At 42.5% G+C, this 22,552-nt stretch overlaps 1 protein-coding gene across 1 annotated transcript in view; it reads left to right on the top strand.

Annotated features, from left to right (window-relative positions):
* The window catches only part of rragd (ras-related GTP binding D), a 36,596-nt gene that overhangs the window by 11,656 nt on the left and 2,388 nt on the right, over positions 1 to 22,552 (top strand). The window contains exons 6-7 of the mRNA XM_041848201.2: positions 14,205 to 14,347; positions 22,316 to 22,464. Of these exons, the coding sequence (XP_041704135.1) occupies positions 14,205 to 14,347; positions 22,316 to 22,464 (292 nt within the window). The remainder of the gene's footprint in view (positions 1 to 14,204; positions 14,348 to 22,315; positions 22,465 to 22,552) is intronic.

Here is a 22,552-nt window from a genome sequence, read left to right as displayed (position 1 = left end):
TAACCTGAAAGGCCGCTCAGCAAGGAAGAAGCCACTGCTCCAAAACCGCCATAAAAAAGCCAGACAACGGTTTGCAACTGCACATGGGGACAAAGATTGTACTTTTTGGAGAAATGTCATCTGGTCTGATGAAACAAAAATAGAACTGTTCGGCCATAATGACGATCATTATGTTTGGAGGAAAAAGGGGGGACTCTTGCAAGCCGAAGAACACCATCCCAACCATGAGGCACGGGGGTTGGTGGCAGCATCATGCTGTGGGGGTGCTTTGCTGCAGGAGGGACTGGTGCACTTCACAAAATAGATGGTATCATGAGGAAGGAAAATTATGTGGATATATTGAAGCAACATCTCAAGACATCAGTCAGGAAGTTAAAGCTTGGTCACAAATGGGTCTTCCAAATGGACAATGACCCCAAGCACATTTCCAAAGTTGTGGCAAAATGGCTTAAGGACAACAAAGTCAAGGTATTGGAGTGGCCATCACAAAGCCCTGACCTCAATCCTATAGAAAATGTGTGGGCAGAACTGAAAAAGCGTGTGCGAGCAAGGAGGTGCTCTGTCAGGAGGAATGGGCCAAAATTCACCCAAATTATTGTTGGAAGCTTGTGGAAGGCTACCCGAAACGTTTGACCCAAGTTAATCAATTTAAAGGCAATGCTACCAAATACTAGTTGAGTGTATGTAAACTTCTGACCCACTGGGAATGTGATGAAAGAAATAAAAGCAGAAATAAATCATTCTCTCTACTATTATTCTGACATTTCACATTCGTAAAATAAAGTGGTGATCCTAACTGACCTAAGACAGGGAATTTTTACTAGGATTAAATGTCAGGAATTGTGAAAAACTGAGTTTAAATGTACAGTGAGGGGAAAAAAGTATTTAATCCCCTGCTGATTTTGTATGTTTGCCCACTGACAAAGAAATGATCAGTCTATAATTTTAATGGTAGGTTTACTTGAACAGTGAGAGACAGAATAACAACAAAAAAATCCAGAAAAATGCATGTCAAAAATGTTATAAATTCATTTGCATTTTAATGAGGGAAATAAGTATTTGACCCCCTCTCAATCAGAACGTTTTCTGGCTCCCCGGTGTCTTTTATACAAGTAACGAGCTGAGATTAGGAGCACACTCTTAAAGGGAGTGCTCCTAATCTCAGTTTGTTACCTGTATAAAATACACCTGTCCACAGAGGCAATCAATCAATCAGATTCCAAGGCTGGAATGGGCTACAAGACCATCGCCAAGGAGCTTGGTGAGAAGGTGACAACAGTTGGTGCGATTATTCGCAAATGGAAGAAACACAAAATAACTGTCAATCTCCCTCGGCCTGGGGCTCCATGCAAGATCTCAACTCGTGGAGTTGCAATGATCATGAGAATGGTGAGGAATCAGCCCAGAACTACACGGGAGGATCTTGTCAATGATCTCAAGGCAGCTGGGACCATAGTCGCCAAGAAAACAATTGGTAACACACTACGCCGTGAAGGACTGAAATCCTGCAGCGCCCGCAAGGTCCCCCTGCTCAAGAAAGCACATATACAGAACATCTGAATGATTCAGAGGAGAACTGGGTGAAAGTGTTGTGGTCAAATGAGACCAAAATTGAGCTCTTTGGCATCAACTCAACTCGCCCTGTTTAGAGGAGGAGGAATGCTGCCTATGACCCCAAGAATACAATCCCCACCGTCAAACATGGAGGTGGAAACATTATGCTTTGGGGGTGTTTTTCTGCTAAGGGGACAGGACAACTTCACTGCATCAAAGGGACGATGGACGGGGCCATGTACCGTCAAATCTTGGGTGAGAACCTCCTTCCCTCAGCCAGGGCATTGAAAATGGGTCGTGGATGGGTATTCCAGCATGACAATGACCCAAAACACACGGCCAAGGCAACAAAGGATTGGCTCAAGAAGAAGCACATTAAGGTCCTGGAGTGGCCTAGCCAGTCTCCAGACCTTAATCCCATAGAAAATCTGTGGAGGGAGCTGAAGGTTCGAGTTGCCAAACGTCAGCCTCGAAACCTTAATGACTTGGAGAAGATCTGCAAAGAGGAGTGGGACAAAATCCCTCCTGAGATGTGTGCAAACCTGGTGGCCAACTACAAGAAACGTCTGACCTCTGTGATTGCCAACAAGGGTTTTGCCACCAAATACTAAGTCATATTTTGCAGAGGGGTCAAATACTTATTTCCCTCATTAAAATGCAAATCAATTTATAACATTTTTGACATGCGTTTTTCTGGATTTTTTTGTTGTTATTCTGTCTCTCACTGTTCAAATAAACCTACCATTAAAATTATAGACTGATCATGTCTTTGTCAGTGGGCAAATGTACAAAATCAGCAGGGGATCAAATACTTTTTTCCCTCACTGTATTTGGCTAAGTTGTATGTAAACTTCCGACTTCAACTGTATATATATACAGTGGGGAAAAAAAGTATTTAGTCAGCCACCAATTATGCAAGTTCTCCCACTTAAAAAGATGAGAGAGGCCTGTAATTTTAATCATAGGTACACGTCAACTATGACAGACAAAATGAGAAAAAAAATTCCAGAAAATCAAATTGTAGGATTTTTTATGAATTTATTTGCAAATGATGGTGGAAAATAAGTATTTGGTCAATAACAAAAGTTTCTCAATACTTTGTTATATACCCTTTGTTGGCAATGACACAGGTCAAACGTTTTCTGTAAGTCTTCACAAGGTTTTCACACACTGTTGCTGGTATTTTGGCCCATTCCTCCATGCAGATCTCCTCTAGAGCAGTGATGTTTTGGGGCTGTCGCTGGGCAACACAGACTTTAAACTCCCTCCAAAGATTTTCTATGGGATTGAGATCTGGAGACTGGCTAGGCCACTCCAGGACCTTGAAATGCTTCTTACGAAGCCACTCCTTCGTTGCCCGGGCGGTGTGTTTGGGATCATTGTCATGCTGAAAGACCCAGCCACGTGTCATCTTCAATGCCCTTGCTGATGGAAGGAGGTTTTCACTCAAAATCTCACGATACATGGCCCCATTCATTCTTTCCTTTACACGGATCAGTCGTCCTGGTCCCTTTGCAGAAAAACAGCCCCAAAGCATGATGTTTCCACCCCCATGCTTCACAGTAGGTATGGTGTTCTTTGGATGCAACTCAGCATTCTTTGTCCTCCAAACACAACGAGTTGAGTTTTTACCAAAAAGTTATATTTTGGTTTCATCTGACCATATGACATTCTCCCAATCCTCTTCTTAATCATCCAAATGCACTCTAGCAAACTTCAGACGGGCCTGGACATGTACTGGCTTAAGCAGGGGGACACGTCTGACACTGCAGGATTTGAGTCACTGGCGGCGTAGTGTGTTACTGATGGTAGGCTTTGTTACTTTGGTCCCAGCTCTCTGCAGGTCATTCACTAGGTCCCCCCGTGTGGTTCTGGGATTTTTGCTCACCGTTCTTGTGATCATTTTGACCCCACGGGGTGAGATCTTGCGTGGAGCCCCAGATCGAGGGAGATTATCAGTGGTCTTGTATGTCTTCCATTTCTTAATAATTGCTCCCACAGTAGATTTTTCAAACCAAGCTGCTTACCTATTGCAGATTCAGTCTTCCCAGCCTGGTGCAGGTCTACAATTTTGTTTCTGGTGTCCTTTGACAGCTCTTTGGTCTTGGCCATAGTGGAGTTTGGAGTGTGACTGTTTGAGGTTGTGTACAGGTGTCTTTTATACTGATAACAAGTTCAAACAGGTGCCATTAATACAGGTAACGAGTGGAGGACAGAGGAGCCTCTTAAAGAAGAAGTTACAGGTCTGTGAGAGCCAGAAATCTTGCTTGTTTGAAGTTGACCAAATACTTATTTTCCACCATAATTTGCAAATAAATTCATAAAAAATCCTACAATGTGATTTTCTGGATTATTTTTTCTCATTTTGTCTGTCATAGTTGACGTGTACATATGATGAAAATTACAGGCCTCTCTTATCTTTTTAAGTGGGAGAACTTGCACAATTGGTGGCTGACTAAATACTTTTTTTCCCCACTGTATATATATATATATATATATATATATATATATATACAGACACACAGTGTGCATTCAGAAAGTATTCAGACCCCTTCACCTTTTCCACATTTTGTTACGTTACAGCCTTATTCTAAAATGGATTCAATAGTTTTCCCCCCCATCAATCTACACGCAACACCCCATAATGACAAAGCAAAAACAGGTTTGTAGAATTTTTTTCAAATGTAAAATAATACAAAATAATAATAAGATATCACATTAACATAAGTATTCAGACCCTTTACTCAGTACTTTGTTGAAGCACCTTTGGCAGCAATTACAGCCTTGAGTCATTTACATTACATTTAGGTAATTTAGCAGACGCTCTTATCCAGAGCGACTTACAGTTAGTGAATGCATACATGTTTTATTTTTTTCATACTGGCCCCCGTGGGAAACGAACCCACATCCCTGCCGGCCAAACCCTCCCCTACCTTGGACGACGCTGGACCAATTGCGCACCGCCCATGGGTCTCCCGGTCGCGGTCGGCTGCGACAGAGCCTGGACTCGAACAAGGTCTCTAGTGGCACCGCTGAAAACACCCCCACAGCATGATGCTGCCGCCACGATGCTTCACCGTAGGGATGGTGCCAGGTTTCCTCCAGACGTGACGTTTGGCATTCAGGCCAAAGAGTTGGTTTCATAAGACCAGAGAATCTTGTTTCTCATGGTCTGAGAGTCCTTTAGGTGCCTTTTGGCAAACTCCAAGCGGGCTGTCATGTGCCTTTTACTGAGGATCTGCGTGCCAGTTATAATTTTTATATGCACATTTTCGTGGAACAGTTTCATTTAATTTATATCTCAAAATCGTATCATATGGTTAATAAAAATTCTCAAAGTAACTTCTATTTGCCAACTATGTAAAAATAGCCTACATAAAGCCAACAAATAAAAACATTGCAACCTGCAGGTAGAAAATATCCTGATTAAAATAAATATCCTATAAATCACATTGGCTACGCATGGCCTGTCTGCGAGGAACTTGAAACATTATATCAACTATTACCTTGGGTACAGCCTGAAGCTTGTTCTAGAAAACTTGCAACATTGTATAACATATTCTGGGCTCCAGACAGACATAGCTGTAGGCTATTTGCGCAAGGGATAAGAAATAATCCGGTAGGCCTATTTTGACGTTTCCACCGGATCAGAGCATGACATTTGTTTCCCCTTTCATGTTGAGCGGTTATCGAAAGAGAGATGGAAAGATTTTTGAAATAGTCTACGTTGAGGAATTATTGTCATTCTCAATGGATATAAAACATACTTCGTTTACTTGCTGTTTGAGAAAAGAAAAATTCACTTTGAGAATTTCCACACTGGTGGTGAGTAAAGGCAATCAGAAATACTATCGGATCTTCAAATGTGCACATTTATATATATATATACAGTGAGGGAAAAAAGTATTTGATCCCCTGCTGATTTTGTACGTTTGCCCACTGACAAAGAAATGATCAGTCTATAATTTTAATGGTACGTTTATTTGAACAGTGAGAGACAGAATAACAACAAAAAAATCCAGAAAAACGCATGTCAAAAATGTTATAAATTGATTTGCATTTTAATGAGGGAAATAAGTATTTGACACCTCTGCAAAACATGACTTAGTACTTGGTGGCAAAACCCTTGTTGGCAATCACAGAGGTCAGACGTTTCTTGTTGTTGGTCACCAGGTTTGCACACATCCCAGGAGGGATTTTGTCCCACTCCTCTTTGCAGATCTTCTACAAGTCATTAAGGTTTCGAGCCTGACGTTTGGCAACTCGAACCTTCAGCTCCCTCCAAAGATTTTCTATGGGATTAAGGTCTGGAGACTAGCTAGGCCACTCCAGGACCTTAATGTGCTTCTTCTTGAGCCATTCCTTTGTTGCCTTGGCCATGTGTTTTGGGTCATTGTCATGCTGGAATACCCATCCACGACCCATTTTCAATGCCCTGGCTGAGGGAAGGAGGTTCTCACCCAAGATTTGACGGTACATGGCCCCGTCCATCGTCCCTTTGATGCAGTGAAGTTGTCCTGTCCCCTTAGCAGAAAAACACCCCCAAAGCATAATGTTTCCACCTCCATGTTTGACGGTGGGGATGGTGTTCTTGGGGTCATAGGCACATTCCTCCTCCTCCAAACACGGTGAGTTGAGTTGATGCCAAAGAGCTCAATTTTGGTCTCATCTGACCACAACACTTTCACCCAGTTCTCCTCTGAATCATTCAGATGTTCATTGGCAAACTTCAGATGGGCCTGTATATGTGCTTTCTTGAGCAGGGGGACGTTGCGGGTGCTGCAGGATTTCAGTCCTTCACGGCGTAGTGTGTTACCAATTGTTTTCTTGGTGACTATGGTCCCAGTTGCCTTGAGATCATTGACAAGATCCTCCCGCGTAGTTCTGGGCTGATTCCTCACCGTTCTCATGATCATTGCAACTCCACGAGGTGAGATCTTGCATGGAGCCCCAGGCCGAGGGACATTGACAATTATTTTGTGTTTCTTCCATTTGCAAATAATCGCACTAACTGTTGTCACCTTCTCACCAAGCTGCTTGGCGATGGTCTTGTAGCCCATTCCAGCCTTGTGTAGGTCTACAATCTTGTCCCTGACATCCTTGGAGAGCTCTTTGGTCTTGGCCATGGTGGAGAGTTTGGAATCTGATTGATTGATTGCTTCTGTGGACAGGTATCTTTTATACAGGTAACAAACTGAGATTAGGAGTACTCCCTTTAAGAGTGTGCTCCTAATCTCAGCTCGTTACCTGTATAAAAGACACCTGGGAGCCAGAAAACTTTCTGATTGAGAGGGGGTCAAATACTTATTTCCCTCATTAAAATGCAAATCAATTTATAACATTTTTGACATGCGTATTTCTGGATTTTTTTGTTTTTATTCTGTCTCTCACTGTTCAAATAAACCTACCATTAAAATTATAGACTGATCATTTATTTGTCAGTGGGCAAACGTACAAAATCAGCAGGGGATCAAATACTTTTTTCCCTCACTGTATATATACAGTGGGGAGAACAAGTATTTGATACACTGCCGATTTTGCAGGTTTTCCTACTTGCAAAGCATGTAGAGGTCTGTAATTTTTATCATAGGTACACTTCAACTGTGAGAGACGGAATCTAAAACAAAAATTCAGAAAATCACTTTGTATGATTTTTAAGTAATTAATTTGCATTTTATTGCATGACATAAGTATTTGATACATCAGAAAAGCAGAACTTAATATTTGGTATAGAAACCTTTGTTTGCAATTACAGAGATCATACGTTTCCTGTAGGTCTTGACCAGGTTTGCACACACTGCAGCAGGGATTTTGGCCCACTCCTCCATACAGACCTTCTCCAGATCCTTCAGGTTTCGGGGCTGTCGCTGGGCAATACGGACTTTCAGCTCCCTCCAAAGATTTTCTATTGGGTTCAGGTCTGGAGACTGGCTTCGCCACTCCAGGACCTTGAGATGCTTCTTACGGAGCCACTCCTTAGTTGCCTTGGCCATGTGTTTTGGGTCATTGTCATGCTGGAATACCCATCCACGACCCATTTTCAATGCCCTGGCTGAGGGAAGGAGGTTCTCACCCAAGATTTGACGGTACATGGCCTCGTCCATATAAGAAAGCTTAGGAAATATTTTTGTTATTTTGGACACATTTAACCCCTTATTTTTGTTGACACAAAACTACCTCCACCTTCAGAGGAGTCCTGTGACACTTGTGGGTCGTCTTTTAATCTTTCCATAGAGTGGTCCTATTAGTTTTGTAGGCCAAACCGTTCGGACGCTACAGATTTTTTCGTGAGTAGACCGATTTTCGGGATGTCTCATGGTCTGACAAACACCACTGTAGCTCGGCCACCTTCCACCGTAGATGCTGAAGGCCGACATAGGCGGATGCGGCAGATTGAGACGGACATCTCTAGCTTAAACTGACAGATTTTAATGGGGATTTTTAAATTATGTTACTTAGATTGATGCACGGGTTTACTTGTAGTATGATGTGGGGTTATGGGTAAAGATGGCGTTCTAGTTAATTGGACCAGGTGATAGGAGCCTGTATGTAAGACGCCTTTAGACCAACCATTTTCTGATCGTATATTTGTTCTATAATATAAAATGGCAAGGCCACAAACAAAGCAATGCATATAAAATTACAAAACAGGTGCCAATTAACTAAGGATAAAATATTTAATTTATTATAATAATTAGCAAAAACATTTACTCTCTTGCTTCTGAGGCTTTGGTTATTCTCGCCCCTGTGTGCTTTTTGTGTGACATTCTATTTTGAATATTCACAAAAACAATTTTCGGTAATCTACTGTATTCAGTTTATACAGCATGTTACTGTTGATCATACAGTAATTTACTGTGACAAGTACATTATATGTTTTTTTTACAGTAGCTGGCTATTAACACATCGTTTTTAACATTTAAAAAATGTATTTACTTACTTGTATAGGTTCTCCAACTGCCTCCGTTTTTTGGGTCGTTACAAAAACAAACTAATGGCAATCTTCAAGATATTTTCAGTGGTAGTTGATCGCAGCCATGTGGACATGATGAATGGAGACAAGGAAAAAAGTGTTTGAGTGAGCGGTTTAGAACATGTTGTGCTGTTTGACTTTATCAGAGTAATCCACTTTCAATTTTAGTAAATATACATCACAGTCTGTCGGCCACACTTGATAACTTTAAAAACTAGCACTTGAAACTAACATAGGCAACAGCTACCCGGTAACGCACATAACACACAGCACCCCTTCTACGGGTGTGTGGGGGGAGAGTTCTTGAAATGTAACATCCAATCAAAATCTTGCGGACCATTCAAACCGTTTTTGCAATACAAAATTCTCCAGACCTCCCATGGAGGTGTGACAACGACGTGATTTTGGAGGTATGGCAACGCGAGACTAGGGTATGCTTGACATCAGCAAAGACTGGGTTGTTTTTCAGGATAAATACACTGCTCAAAAGAATAAAGGGAACACTAAAATAACACATCCTAGATCTGAATGAATGAAATAATCTTATTAAATACTTTTTTCTTTACATAGTTGAATGTGCTGACAACAAAATCACACAAAAATTATCAATGGAAATCAAATTTATCAACCCATGGAGGTCTGGATTTGGAGTCACCCTCAAAATTAAAGTGGAAAACCACACTACAGGCTGATCCAACTTTGATGTAATGTCCTTAAAACAAGTCAAAATGAGGCTCAGTAGTGTGTGTGGCCTCCACGTGCCTGTATGATCTCCCTACAATGCCTGGGCATGCTCCTGATGAGGTGGCGGATGGTCTCCTGAGGGATCTCCTCCCAGACCTGGACTAAAGCATCCGCCAACTCCTGGACAGTCTGTGGTGCAATGTGGCGTTGGTGGATGGAGCGAGACATGATGTCCCAGATGTGCTCAATTGGATTCAGGTCTGGGGAACGGGCGGGCCAGTCCATAGCATCAATGCCTTCCTCTTGCAGGAACTGCTGACACACTCCAGCCACATGAGGTCTAGCATTGTCTTGCATTAGGAGGAACCCAGGGCCAACCGCACCAGCATATGGTCTCACAAGGGGTCTGAGGATCTCATCTCGGTACCTAATGGCAGTCAGGCTACCTCTGGCGAGCACGCTGTGTGGCCCCCCAAAGAAATGCCACCCCACACCATGACTGACCCACCGCCAAACCGGTCATGCTGGAGGATGTTGCAGGCAGCAGAACGTTCTCCACGGCGTCTCCAGACTCTGTCACGTCTGTCACATGTGCTCAGTGTGAACCTGCTTTCATCTGTGAAGAGCACAGGGCGCCAGTGGCGAATTTGCCAATCTTGGTGTTCTCTGGCAAATGCCAAACGTCCTGCACGGTGTTGGGCTGTAAGCACAACCCCCACCTGTGGACGTCGGGCCCTCATACCACCCTCATGGAGTCTGTTTCTGACCGTTTGAGCAGACACATGCACATTTGTGACCTGCTGGAGGTCATTTTGCAGGGCTCTGGCAGTGCTCCTCCTGCTCCTCCTTGCACAAAGGCGGAGGTAGCGGTCCTGCTGCTGGGTTGTTGCCCTCCTACGGCGTCCTCCACGTCTCCTGATGTACTGGCCTGTCTCCTGGTAGCGCCTCCATGTTCTGGACACTACGCTGACAGACACAGCAAACCTTCTTGCCACAGCTCGCATTGATGTGCCATCCTGGATGAGCTGCACTACCTGAGCCACTTGTGTGGGTTGTAGACTCCGTGTCATGCTACCACTAGAGTGAAAGCACCGCCAGCATTCAAAAGTGACCAAAACATCAGCCAGGAAGCATAGAAACTGAGAAGTGGTCTGTGGTCACCACCTGCAGAACCATTTCTTTATTGGGGGTGTCTTGCTAATTGCCTATAATTTTCACCTGTTGTCTATTCCATTTGCACAACAGCATGTGAAATGTATTGTCAATCAGTGTTGCTTCCTAAGTGGACAGTTTGATTTCACAGAAGTGTGATTGACTTGGAGTTACATTGTGTTGTTTAAGTGTTCCCTTTATTTTTTTGAGCAGTGTATAAATGGGATGGAGCTAAGCACAGGCAAAATCCTAGAGAAAAACCTGCTTCAGTCTGCTTTACACCAGACACAGGGAGTGGAATTCACCTTTCAACAGGACAATAACCTACAACACAAGGCCAAATCTACACTGGAGTTGCTTACCAAGAAGACTGTGAATGTTCCTGAGTGACCAAGTTACAGTTTTGACTTACAGTAAATCTGCTTGAAAATCTATGGCAAGACTTGAACATTTCTGTCTAGCCATGATACCCAACACCTTGACAGAGCTTGAAGAATTTTGAAAAGAATAATCGGCAAATATTGCACAGTCCAGGTGTACAAAGCTCTTAGAGACTTACCGAAGGAGACTTACAGCTGTAATCGCTGCCAAAGGTGTTTCTAACATGTATTGACTCAGGGGGGTGAATACTTATCTAATCAAGGTATATTTGTGTTTTACTTTTCATAAATGTTAGAATTTTTCTTCCACTTTGACATTACAGAGTATTTTGTGTAGGTCGTTGACAAAAAATGACAATTTACTCAATTTTAATCCCGCTTTGTAAGACAGTTAAAAGTGAAGAAATCCAAGGAGGATAAATAATTATGATAGGCACTGTATGCCTGAAGATTGAAGTTACTCTATGTGCGCGAATCTACATTTACATTGAACATTTTATTCATTTAGCAGACACTATTATCCAGAGAGAAGTTAGTAAAAAACAACCACATATCAGCGTCAGTGCAAGTAGACTCTTCTTCGAAATAGCAGAATCAGTGCCAGGAAGAAAAATAAGTGAGTGCAAGAAAGACAAGTACAGTGGGGGGAAAAAAGTATTTAGTCAGCCACCAATTGTGCAAGTTCTCCCATTTAAAAAGATGAGAGAGGCCTGTAATTTTCATCATAGGTACACGTCAACTATGACAGACAAATTGAGGAAAGAAAATCCAGAAAATCACATTGTAGGATTTTTTTATGAATTTATTTGCAAATTATGGTGGAAAATAAGTATTTGGTCACCTACAAACAAACAAGATTTCTGGCTCTCACAGACCTGTAACTTCTTCTTTAAGAGGCTCCTCTGTCCTCCACTCGTTACCTGTATTAATGGCACCTGTTTGAACTTGTTATCAGTATAAAATACACCTGTCCACAACCCTAAACAGTCACACTCCAAACTCCACTATGGCCAAGACCAAAGAGCTGTCAAAGGACACCAGAAACAAAATTGTAGACCTGCACCAGGCTGGGAAGACTGAATCTGCAATAGGTAAGCAGCTTGGTTTGAAGAAATCAACAGTGGGAGCAATTATTAGGAAATGGAAGACATACAAGACCACTGATAATCTCCCTCGATCTGGGGCTCCACGCAAGATCTCACCCCGTGGGGTCAAAATGATCACAAGAACGGTGAACAAAAATCCCAGAACCACACGGGGGGACCTAGTGAATGACCTGCAGAGAGCTGGGACCAAAGTAACAAAGCCTACCATCAGTAACACACTACGCCGCCAGGGACTCAAATCCTGCAGTGCCAGACGTGTCCCCCTGCTTAAGCCAGTACATGTCCAGGCCCGTCTGAAGTTTGCTAGAGTGCATTTGGATGATCCAGAAGAGGATCGGGAGAATGTCATATGGTCAGATGAAACCAAAATAGAACTTTTTGGTAAAAACTCAACTCGTCGTGTTTGGAGGACAAAGAATGCTGAGTTGCATCCAAAGAACACCATACCTACTGTGAAGCATGGGGGTGGAAACATCATGCTTTGGGGCTGTTTTTCTGCAAAGGGACCAGGACGACTGATCCGTGTAAAGGAAAGAATGAATGGGGCCATGTATCGTGAGATTTTGAGTGAAAACCTTCCATCAGCGAGGGCATTGAAGATGAAACGTGGCTGGGTCTTTCAGCATGACAATGATCCCAAACACACCGCCTGGGCAACGAAGGAGTGGCTTCGTAAGAAGCATTTCAAGGTCCTGGAGTGGCCTAGCCAGTCTCCAGATCTCAACCCCATAGAAAATATTTGGAGGGAGTTGAAAGTCCGTGTTGCCCAGCGACAGCCCCAAAACATCACTGCTCTAGAGGAGATCTGCATGGAGGAATGGGCCAAAATACCAGCAACAGTGTGTGAAAACCTTGTGAAGACTTACAGAAAACGTTTGACCTGTGTCATTGCCAACAAAGGGTATATAACAAAGTATTGAGAAACTTTTGTTATTGACCAAATACTTATTTTCCACCATAATTTGCAAATAAATTCATTAAAAATCCTACAATGTGATTTTCTGGATTTTAGTTCCTCATTTTGTCTGTCATAGTTGACGTGTACCTATGATGAAAATTACAGGCCTCTCTCATCTTTTTAAGTGGGAGAACTTGCACAATTGGTGGCTGACTAAATACTTTTTTCCCCCACTGTATGTTAGGATTCATCCCAGAGTGATGTAGACCTGTAAAACCAGATGAGTAGACTAGCCAATCAATTGCATCAACATGATGGAGAACACCTGTCATTCAGTGTCAACACAGATCATACAGAAGATACTTTACTGACCATAGATTAGTATTGTATCTAAGATATATTATCGGCATATGGAAAGAAGGTTCAAAAGCCATATGGACATATATATTTTTTAGGAGATTTTATGAAATGTATGAAAACCTTGGCTTTGGGGCTTTATTTCCAAGCTTTCAAGTGAGTGTTCTCTCATTCTCTCGCTCTCTCAATTCAATTCAAAGGGCTTTATTGGCATGGGAAACATATGTTTACATTGCCAAAACACGTGAAATAGATAATAAATAAAAGGGAAGTAAACAAGCCTCTCTCTCTCTCTTTCTCTCTCCCTCTCTCCCTCTGCGTATGTAAATTGTTTCCAGTGATCTAATATTCACAGAGGAGAGGGAGACCCAGATGACTTTGTTAGTGCAATAGCTTCAAAGTGTAGACTCTGTTGGAGTCCTTTTCACACCACCGACCCCTGGTACTCTGGAGTTCTTGGATCCGTCCCAAATGGCACCCTATTCTTTAGATAGTGCACTACTTTTGAATAGATCCCTATAGGGCCTTGTCAAAAGGAGTGCACTATATAGAGAATAGTATGCTATTTAGGACGCAATCCTTTTCATACCCCTGGTTGGTGCTCGGCGCTCTCTACTTTCTCTGCTCTGATTTACTTAACTTTGGTCCTCCCTGCCCCCCTTGGCCCCCCTGGAGAGCATACACCATGGCTCTCCACCTCGCTCGTTAGTTCCTCTACAGGGCTTTTTGGTCTTGCCAAAATACATCCCTCCCTGCTGTTTTGAGTTCTTAGAAAGTAGAGCATCTCCAGTTGTGTTTTTGCCCTGTCCTTGCTTTCTTTCCCCCCTGTGTGTAGTAGTCGAATGTCGAATGTCGGAGAGAACACACACCAGAATGACGAACTATTAAAAAGTAGCGGGTGGCTGCATTGTTTTAGGGATCACCTGCTGGGTGGCGACGAACTGTGGCAGTTCAACATGTAGAATCGTCAGGAAATTCATGGCTGATATTCTGGTCGGAGACGATAGCGTGCCCACCTGCTGCTTCTAAACGTTCTGGTGTGTTTGCTCTATTATGTGTTTTCTAAGTGTAGTGTCCCATCTCTCTCTGTGTACTTTCAGAACTCGGGCATAGAGAAGGCCTTTCTGTTTGACGTGGTCAGTAAGATCTACATTGCTACAGACAGCAGTCCTGTGGACATGCAGACCTACGAGCTGTGCTGCGACATGATCGATGTGGTCATAGACATCTCCTGCATCTATGGGTGAGTTGAAAGTTGTGTGGTGGGACTGGGTACTGTGACGGCAAAAACCTTTCTGTTGTATCTTGAGTATAATGGACCAACAAAGATGGTGGAGTCTCACAGTCACAATCAGACCTTCTGTGAAGAGTGTGATGGAAGGAGTCAGGCGCAGGAGGGTAATCACCGAATACAGAGTTTATTCCTTCGTTACACAAAATACGCTGGAATAGCGACAAACGAAACAGGCACAGGGGAAACGATCTACCCTGGCAATACACTGTAACGGTATCTCCATACAATACATAGGCACAGGGGAAATATCTACCCTTTCAACAAAATGGTACGAGCTACACTACTCTCACATTCAAACAATCACCCACAAGGACAAGGGGGCAGAGGGAACACTTATACACGGACTAATGAGGGGATTAGAACCAGGTGTGTATGATTGACAAGACAAGACAAATGTGATGATGATAATTGGGGCGGCAGTGGTTAGTAAACTGGTGATGACGAACAAGGAGGGGAGGCAGCCTCGGCGGAAGTCGTGACACCTTCACACCAGGCAGGGCCCTTCAGTTCTGGTCCTGGGGACCCACAGGCTATGCAGGGTTTTGTTCCACCCAGTTCTGATAATAAAATTGTCATTTAGCAAATGCTTTGCCCTCAGAACAGAGTCTGTGTGAATCCTATTCTTCATACTCACTGTGTGTCTCTGTTCAATTTCACTCCAGCTGAGACACTAATTAGAGCCTAATCTGAGTTCCCAGTCTGTTTTAGTAGAGATTTATTCTCTATCTCTCTTTCACACACAAACACGCATGCACACACACACACACACACACACACACACACACACACACACACACACACACACACACACACACAGAAATTAAGAAATCATGAGTACAGTACAAGCCCATCTCCATCAACGTTATTCCTCTCACGAATAACTGCAATCGCAGTTGAAATTTCTATTCTCTAAATCTAGCCTTTATTGATATTGGGGGACAGAAAAAACATTTACATTCGCTTTAAAGTAATTTAGCAGACGTTCTCATCCAGAATGACTTACAGTTAGTGCATTCAATTAAGGCAGTTAAGACAACCACAGATCACAGTCATTACAAGTAAAAAAACAAACACATATTTGCACTCTGAGTTTATTTACAGTGCATTCGGAAAGTATTCAGACCCCTTGACTAAAATTGATTAAATTGTTTTTTTCGTCATCAATCTACAAAACAATAGCCCATAATGAGAAGGCAAAAACAGGTTTTTAGAAGTTTTTGCAAATGTATAAAAAAACAACAACTGAAATATCACATTTACATAAGTATTCAAACCCTTTACTCAGTACTTTGTTGAAGCACCTTTGGCAGCGATTACAGCCTCAAGTCCTCTTGGGTATGACGCTACAAGCTTGGAACACCTGTATTTGGGGAGTTTCTCCTATTCTTCTCTGCAGATCCTCTCAAGCTTTGTCAGGTTGGATGGGGAGCGTCGCTGCACAGCTATTTTCAGGTCTCTCCAGAGATGTTCAATCGGGTTCAAGTCCGGGCTCTGGCTGGGCCACTCAAGGACATTCAGAGACTTGTCCCGAAGCCACTACTACGTTGTCCTGGCTTTGTGCTTAGGGTTGTGTCCTGTTGGAAGGTGAACCTTCACCCCAGTCTGAGGATCTCTCTGTACTTTGCTCCGTTCATCTTTCCCTCGATCCTGACTAGTCTCCCAGTCCCTGCCACTGAAAAACATCCCCACAGCATGATGCTGCCACCACCATGCTTCACCGTAGGGATGGTGCCAGGTTTCCTCCAGATGTGACACTTGACATTCAGGCCAAAGAGTTCAATCTTGGTTTCATCAGACCAGAGAATCCTGTTTCTCATGGTCTGAGAGTCCTTTAGGTGCCTTTTGGCAAACTCCAAGCGGCTGTCATGTGTCTTTTACTGAGGAGTGGCTTCCGTCTGGCCACTATCATAAAGGCCTGATTAGTGGAGTGCTGCAGAGATGGTTGTCCTTCTGGAAGGTTCTCCCATCTCCACAGAGGAACTCTGGAGCTCTGTTAGAGTGACCATCGGGTTCTTGATCACCTTCCTGACCAAGGCCCTTCTTCCCCGATTGCTCAGTTTGACTGGGCGGCCAGCTCTAGGAAGAGTCTTGGTGGTTCCAAACTTCTTCCATTTAAGATTGATGGAGGCCACTGTGTTATTGGGGACCTTCAATGCTGCAGAAATGTTTTGGTACCCTTCCCCAGATATGTGGCTCGACACAATCCTGTCTCTGAGATCTACGGACAATTCCTTCGACTTCATGGCTTGGTTTTTGCTCTGACATGCACTGTCAACTGTGGGACCTTATATTGACAGATGTGTGCCTTTCCAAATCATATCCAATCAATTGAATTGACCACAGGTGGACTCCAATCAAGTTGTAGAAACATTTCAAGAATGATCAATGGAAACAGGATGCACCTGAGCTCAATTTCGAGTCTCATAGCAAAGGGTCTGAATACTTATGTACATAAGGTATTTCTGTTTTTTAATTTTACTAAATGTGCAACAATTTATAAAAACCTGTTTTCGCTTCATCATTATAGGGTATTGTGTCTAGATTGAGGATTTTTATTTATTTAATCCATTTTAGAATAAGGCTGTAACATAACAAAATGTGGAAAAAGTTAAGGGGTCTGAATACTTTCAGAATGCAGTGTACATAGAGAGTTCAAATGGTAATGTAGGTGATGCTAAACAGGGAAGGCACACAACTGTATCCTTTTAAGTTAAGCTTAAAAGCACAGTGTGGTGTACTGCAAGAGCTCTCTTCTCTTCTCCTTCCACCTGGCTGCCTGTCAGGTAGCTCTATTGCATCAACACCTGACAAACACAGCAGGTGATCATCCGTTTTATTTCTCCTCAGTCTTCACCCTAGCCCCGAACACACCCACACACACACGCACACACACCTCTCCTGCCCTGCCATGTCCTGTCCTCCTGTACTGGCCATCAGGCTGACTGTAGCAGAACCTTCCTCGTAGCCATGAGAGGACGGTAGTAAACAAGCCAGCCGAGGTAAGCCATGTGGTAACGTTAGCCCCCTCTGGGTCCGTTGACCCAATATGAACCAGGTCTGATGTGCCTTCGTTGGGCTGCTGTGCCCTGGCAGGGAGGCTGCTGCTGGGGCTGGGGATATAGGCCTAGGCCTCACCCTGGGCACCGCAGCTGTGGGTTGGGATGGAATGGAGATATGCCACGCTGGGGTTTAGGAGGGCTGAGCTGAGGAAGGCTGTTGACTGTGTTTACGCCTCAGGGCACAACACTCTAGATGAGATGAGCTCACACCGTATATGAGTCTGGGAGACTGCACAGACTTTGAGATATTTTCCAATGTCTGTGTGGGGGGAAGGGGGGGGGGGGACGTGTGTGCCTTCAGAAAGTATTCACACCCCTTGACTTTTTCCACATTTTGTTGTGTTACAGCCTGAGTTTTAAATTGTGTCACTGGTTTACACACAATACCCCATAATGTCAAAGTGGAATTGTTTAAAAAAATAATATTAAAATAATTTAAAATGAAAAGCTGAAATGTCTTGAGTCAATAAGTATTCAACCCCTTTGTTACGGCAAGCCTAAATAAGTTCAGGAGTAAACATTTGCTTAACAACTCACAGAATAAGTTGCATGGACTCACTCTGTGTGCAATAATAGTGTTTAACATGATTTTTGAATGACTACCTCATATCTGGACCCCATACATCCAATTGTCTGTAAGGTCCCTTAGTCGAGCAGTGAATTTCAAACACAGATTCAACCACAAAGACCAGGGAGGTTTTCCAATGCCTTGCAAAGAAGGGCATCTATTGGTAGATAAAAAAAAAAAAATGCAAACATTGAATATCCCTTTCTGCATGGGGAAGTTATTATTACACTGTGGATGGTGTATCAATACATCCAGTCACTACAAAGATACAGGCGTCCTTCCTAACTCAGTTGCCGGAGAGGAAGGAAACTGATCAGGGATTTCACCATGAGGCCAATGGTGACTTTAAAACAGTTACAGAGTTTAATGGCTGTGATAAGAGAAAACTGAGGATGGATCAATATTGTATACTGAACAAAAATATAAACGCAACATACAACAATTTAATTGATTTTACTGAGTTACAGTTCATATGTGGAAATCAGTCAATTGAAATAAGTTAATTTGGCTATGAATTTCACATGACTGGGAATACAGATATGCATCTGTTGGTCATAGATACCTTTTTAAAAAAAGGCCTCACAATGGGCCTCAGGATCACGTCACGGTATTTTTCTGCATTCAAATTGCCATCGATAAAATGCAATTTTGTTCGTTGTCCGTAGCTTATGCCTGCCCATACCATAACCCCATTGCCACCATAACCCCACTGTTCACAACGTTGACATCAGCAAACTGCTCGCCCACGCAACGCCATAAACGTGGTCTGCTTTCCAACATACACTGGGAGACAAATTCACCTTTCAGCAGGAAAATAACCTAAAACACAAGGCCAAATATACACAGGAGTTACTTACCAAGACAACATTGAATGTTCCTGAGTGGCCTAGTTAAAGTTTTGACTTAAATTGGCTTGAAAATCTATGGCAAGTCTTGAAAATGGCTGTCTAGCAATGATTAATAACCAACTTGACAGAACTTGAAGAATTAAAAAAACAATAATGTGCAAATATTGTAAAATACAGGTATGAAAAGCTCTTAGAGACTTACCCAGAAAGACTCACAGCTGTAACATGTATTGACTCAGGGGTGTGAAAACTTACACTACCGGTCAAAAGTTTTAGAACACCTACTGTGGTCCTCTGTAGCTCAGCTGGTAGAGCACGGCGCTTGTAACGCCAAGGTAGTGGGTTCGATCCCCGGGACCACCCATACACAAAAAATGTATGTATGCACGCATGACTGTAAGTCGCTTTGGATAAAAGCGTCTGCTAAATGGCATATTATTATTATATTTACTCGTTCAAGGGTTTTTCTTTATTTGTATTATTTTCTACATTGTAGAATTATAGTGAAGACATCAAAACTATGAAATAACACATATGGAATCATGTTGTAACCAAAAAGGTGTTACTCTGCGGACCGACTCATCCCAAACCATCTCAATTTGGTTGAGGTCGGGGGATGGTGGAGGCCAGGTCATCTGATGCAGCACTCCATCACTCTCCTTCTTGGTCAAATAGCCCTTACACAGCCTGGAGGTGTGTTGGGTTATTGTCCTGTTGAAAAACAAATGATAGTCCCACTAAGCCCAAACCAGATGGGATGGCGTATTGCTGCAGAATGCTGTGGTAGCCATGCTGGTTACGTGTGCCTTGAATTATAAATAAATCACAGACAGTGTCACCAGCAAAGCACCCCCAAACCATAACACCTCTTCCTCCATGCTTTACGGTGGAAAATACACATGCAGAGATCATCCGTTTACCCACACCGCATCTCACAAAGACACGGCGGTTGGAACCAAAAATCTCAAATTTGGACTCCAGACCAAAGGACAAATTTCCACCGGTCTAATGTCCATTGCTTGTGTTTCTTGGCCCAAGCAAGTCTCTTCTTATTATTTGTGTCCTTTAGTAGTGGTTTCTTTACAGCAATTCGACAATGAAGGCCTGATTCACACAGTCTCCTCTGAACAGTTGATGTTGAGATGTGTCTGTTACTTGAACTCTGTGAAGCATTTATTTGGGCTGCAATTTCTGAGGCTGGTAACTCTAATGAACTTATCCTCTGCAGCAGAGGTAACTCTGGGTCTTCCATTCCTGTGGCGGTCCTCATGAGAGCCAGTTTCATCATAGTGCTTGATGGTTTTTGCGACTGCACTTGAAGAAACTTTCAAAGTTCTTGAAATGTTCTGTATTGACTGACCTTCATGTCTTAAAGTAATGATGGACTGCCGTTTCTTTTTGCTTATTTGAGTTGTTCTTGCCATAATATAGACTTGGTCTTTTACCAAATAGGGCTATCTTCTGCATACTCCCCCTACCTTGTCACAACACAACTGATTGGCTCAAACGCATTAAGAAGGAAAGAAATTCCACAAATTAACTTTTAAGAAGACACACCTGTTAATTGAAATGCATTCGAGGTGACTACCTCATGAAGCTGGTTGAGAGAATGCGAAGAGGGTGCAAAGCTGTCATCAAGGCAAAGGGTGGCTATTTGAAGAATCTCAAATATAAAATACATTTTGATTTGTTTAACACTTTTTTGGTTACTACATGATTCCATATGTGTTATTTCATAGCTTTGATGTATTCACTATTATTCTACAATGTAGAAAATAGTAAAAATAAAGAAAAACCCTTGAATGAGTAGGTGTTCTAAAACTTTTGACCGGTAGTGTATGTAAATTAGATATTTCAGTATTTCATTTTCAATACATTTGGAAACATTTCTAAAAACAGTTTGTCCTTATGGGGTATTGTGTGTAGATGGGTGTGAAAAAAAATAATTGTATCCTTTTTCAGGCTACAACCCAACAAAATGTGGAATAAGTTAAGGGGTATGAATTTTTTCTGAAGGCACTTTACATGTTCTTGTATGTAGGTAATTGTGTGTGAGTGATCATGGCATGCAAATTGAGCTCCAATCATAGCTCTCGCGGTTTCATTGGACCAGTTGATTTAACTCTCCTCCAAATACTGGGATTACTCACATGAAGTTTGAACATCATTATCATGGACTGCTTACCAAATGGCACCCTATTCCCTATATAGCAATTTGGGATGCATCCCTTGACAAAACAGCTGGGCTATTAACATTATTTAGAGGTTTTAGCAAGGTTTTTTCACCTCATTTAGTTAATGAAGCATTCTATTTGCTGCTCAGATGGCACTGAAATGTCCCCTGGCCACCATATTGAATGTCTGCTTCTTTTCCTAGTAATCACATTTTACATTTTAGTCATTTAACAGACGCTCTTATCCAGAGAGACTTACAGTCAGTGCATTCAACTATTAAGGGAAAAAAAAACACATATCACAGTTATTGCAAGTAGACCCTTCTTTGAATTTATGACTACATGTAATACTGTACATGTTTTTTGTGTTGTTTTCCTCCCCAGTGACATGCAGTGAGAAACTATTCTTAGCTTGCAGACCTTATGTCAATCCACCCCCCCCAAAGCTCCTGAAAGCATGGGATTAAGGTTCAAGCTTTTATTCGATTTGATAATTACCATTTGATCCGGCGTCTGTTACATAGCAATGCTTTTTATCTTATGTAGTAGATGGTGTTGGCAGATAGGACACAGGTACTTTCTCATTTTAATGCATGTAGGAATATACAGTAAATTATTTGTGTCCCTATATCAACTCAGGGAAAGCCAGTATGAGGGTTTGCGCTCAGTCTAATATGTGTGTGGGGAAACACATATCTGTAGAATTACGTAAGTACTTGCACTCAAACCATATAAAAGGAAAAACCAAGGAGGCAATATTCAAAAATATACTTAATTTAACGCATGCTCGAAATGATAACAAAAGGTGCTAATGCAAAGTGCTAAAAATTCATTTTTTGTTGTTTAGTACTTTGCACTAGTACCTTTTGTTATAAAATTTTTTGCAACTGGCTTCGAGGTCCAGAGTTGAATATGAGGGGTCTATTGAATATTCATTGAATTGAAATATTCCTTCAGTTCCTTGGCCGACAATGTAAAAGCACAAACAAAATACATTATTAAAACCAACAACAACAAAAATTTTAAGCCCAGCACTGTTATTCTCAAGTTTAGGATGTGCATATCACCCTCTTTTTCTTCTTTGAATTAATTCTAGGCTAAATCTCGCTATCTCATCCTTCGTCTCTTCTCCTCGTTCTCATCCCTATCTCTGATGTGGTACTGGGCAGGCAGACCCTATATCACTCACTCATCCCTGGTTCTCTTCCCTCTCTCATCCCTCGCTCTCTTCCCTCTCTCATCCCTTTGTTCTCAACCCTCTCTCCCAGGCTGACGGAGGAAGAGGCAGGTCAGCCCTATGATAAGGAGTCCATGGCCATCATCCACCTGAACAACACCACCGTCATGTACCTGAAGGAGGTCACCAAGTTCCTGGCTCTGGTCTGCTTCCTCCGAGAGGAGAGCTTTGAGAGGAAAGGTAACAGAGAGTTAGGGAGGAACACTTCAAGAGGAAAAGTGAGAGAGAGAGTTAGGGAGGAAAGGTAAGCGAGAGTTAGGGAGGAGAG

This window comes from Coregonus clupeaformis, chromosome 20 (assembly GCF_020615455.1).
Source record: "Coregonus clupeaformis isolate EN_2021a chromosome 20, ASM2061545v1, whole genome shotgun sequence".
NCBI classification, from domain to species: domain Eukaryota; kingdom Metazoa; phylum Chordata; class Actinopteri; order Salmoniformes; family Salmonidae; genus Coregonus; species Coregonus clupeaformis.
Note: the sequence above shows the minus strand (reverse complement) of the source record. Positions and strands in the feature narration are given on the sequence as shown.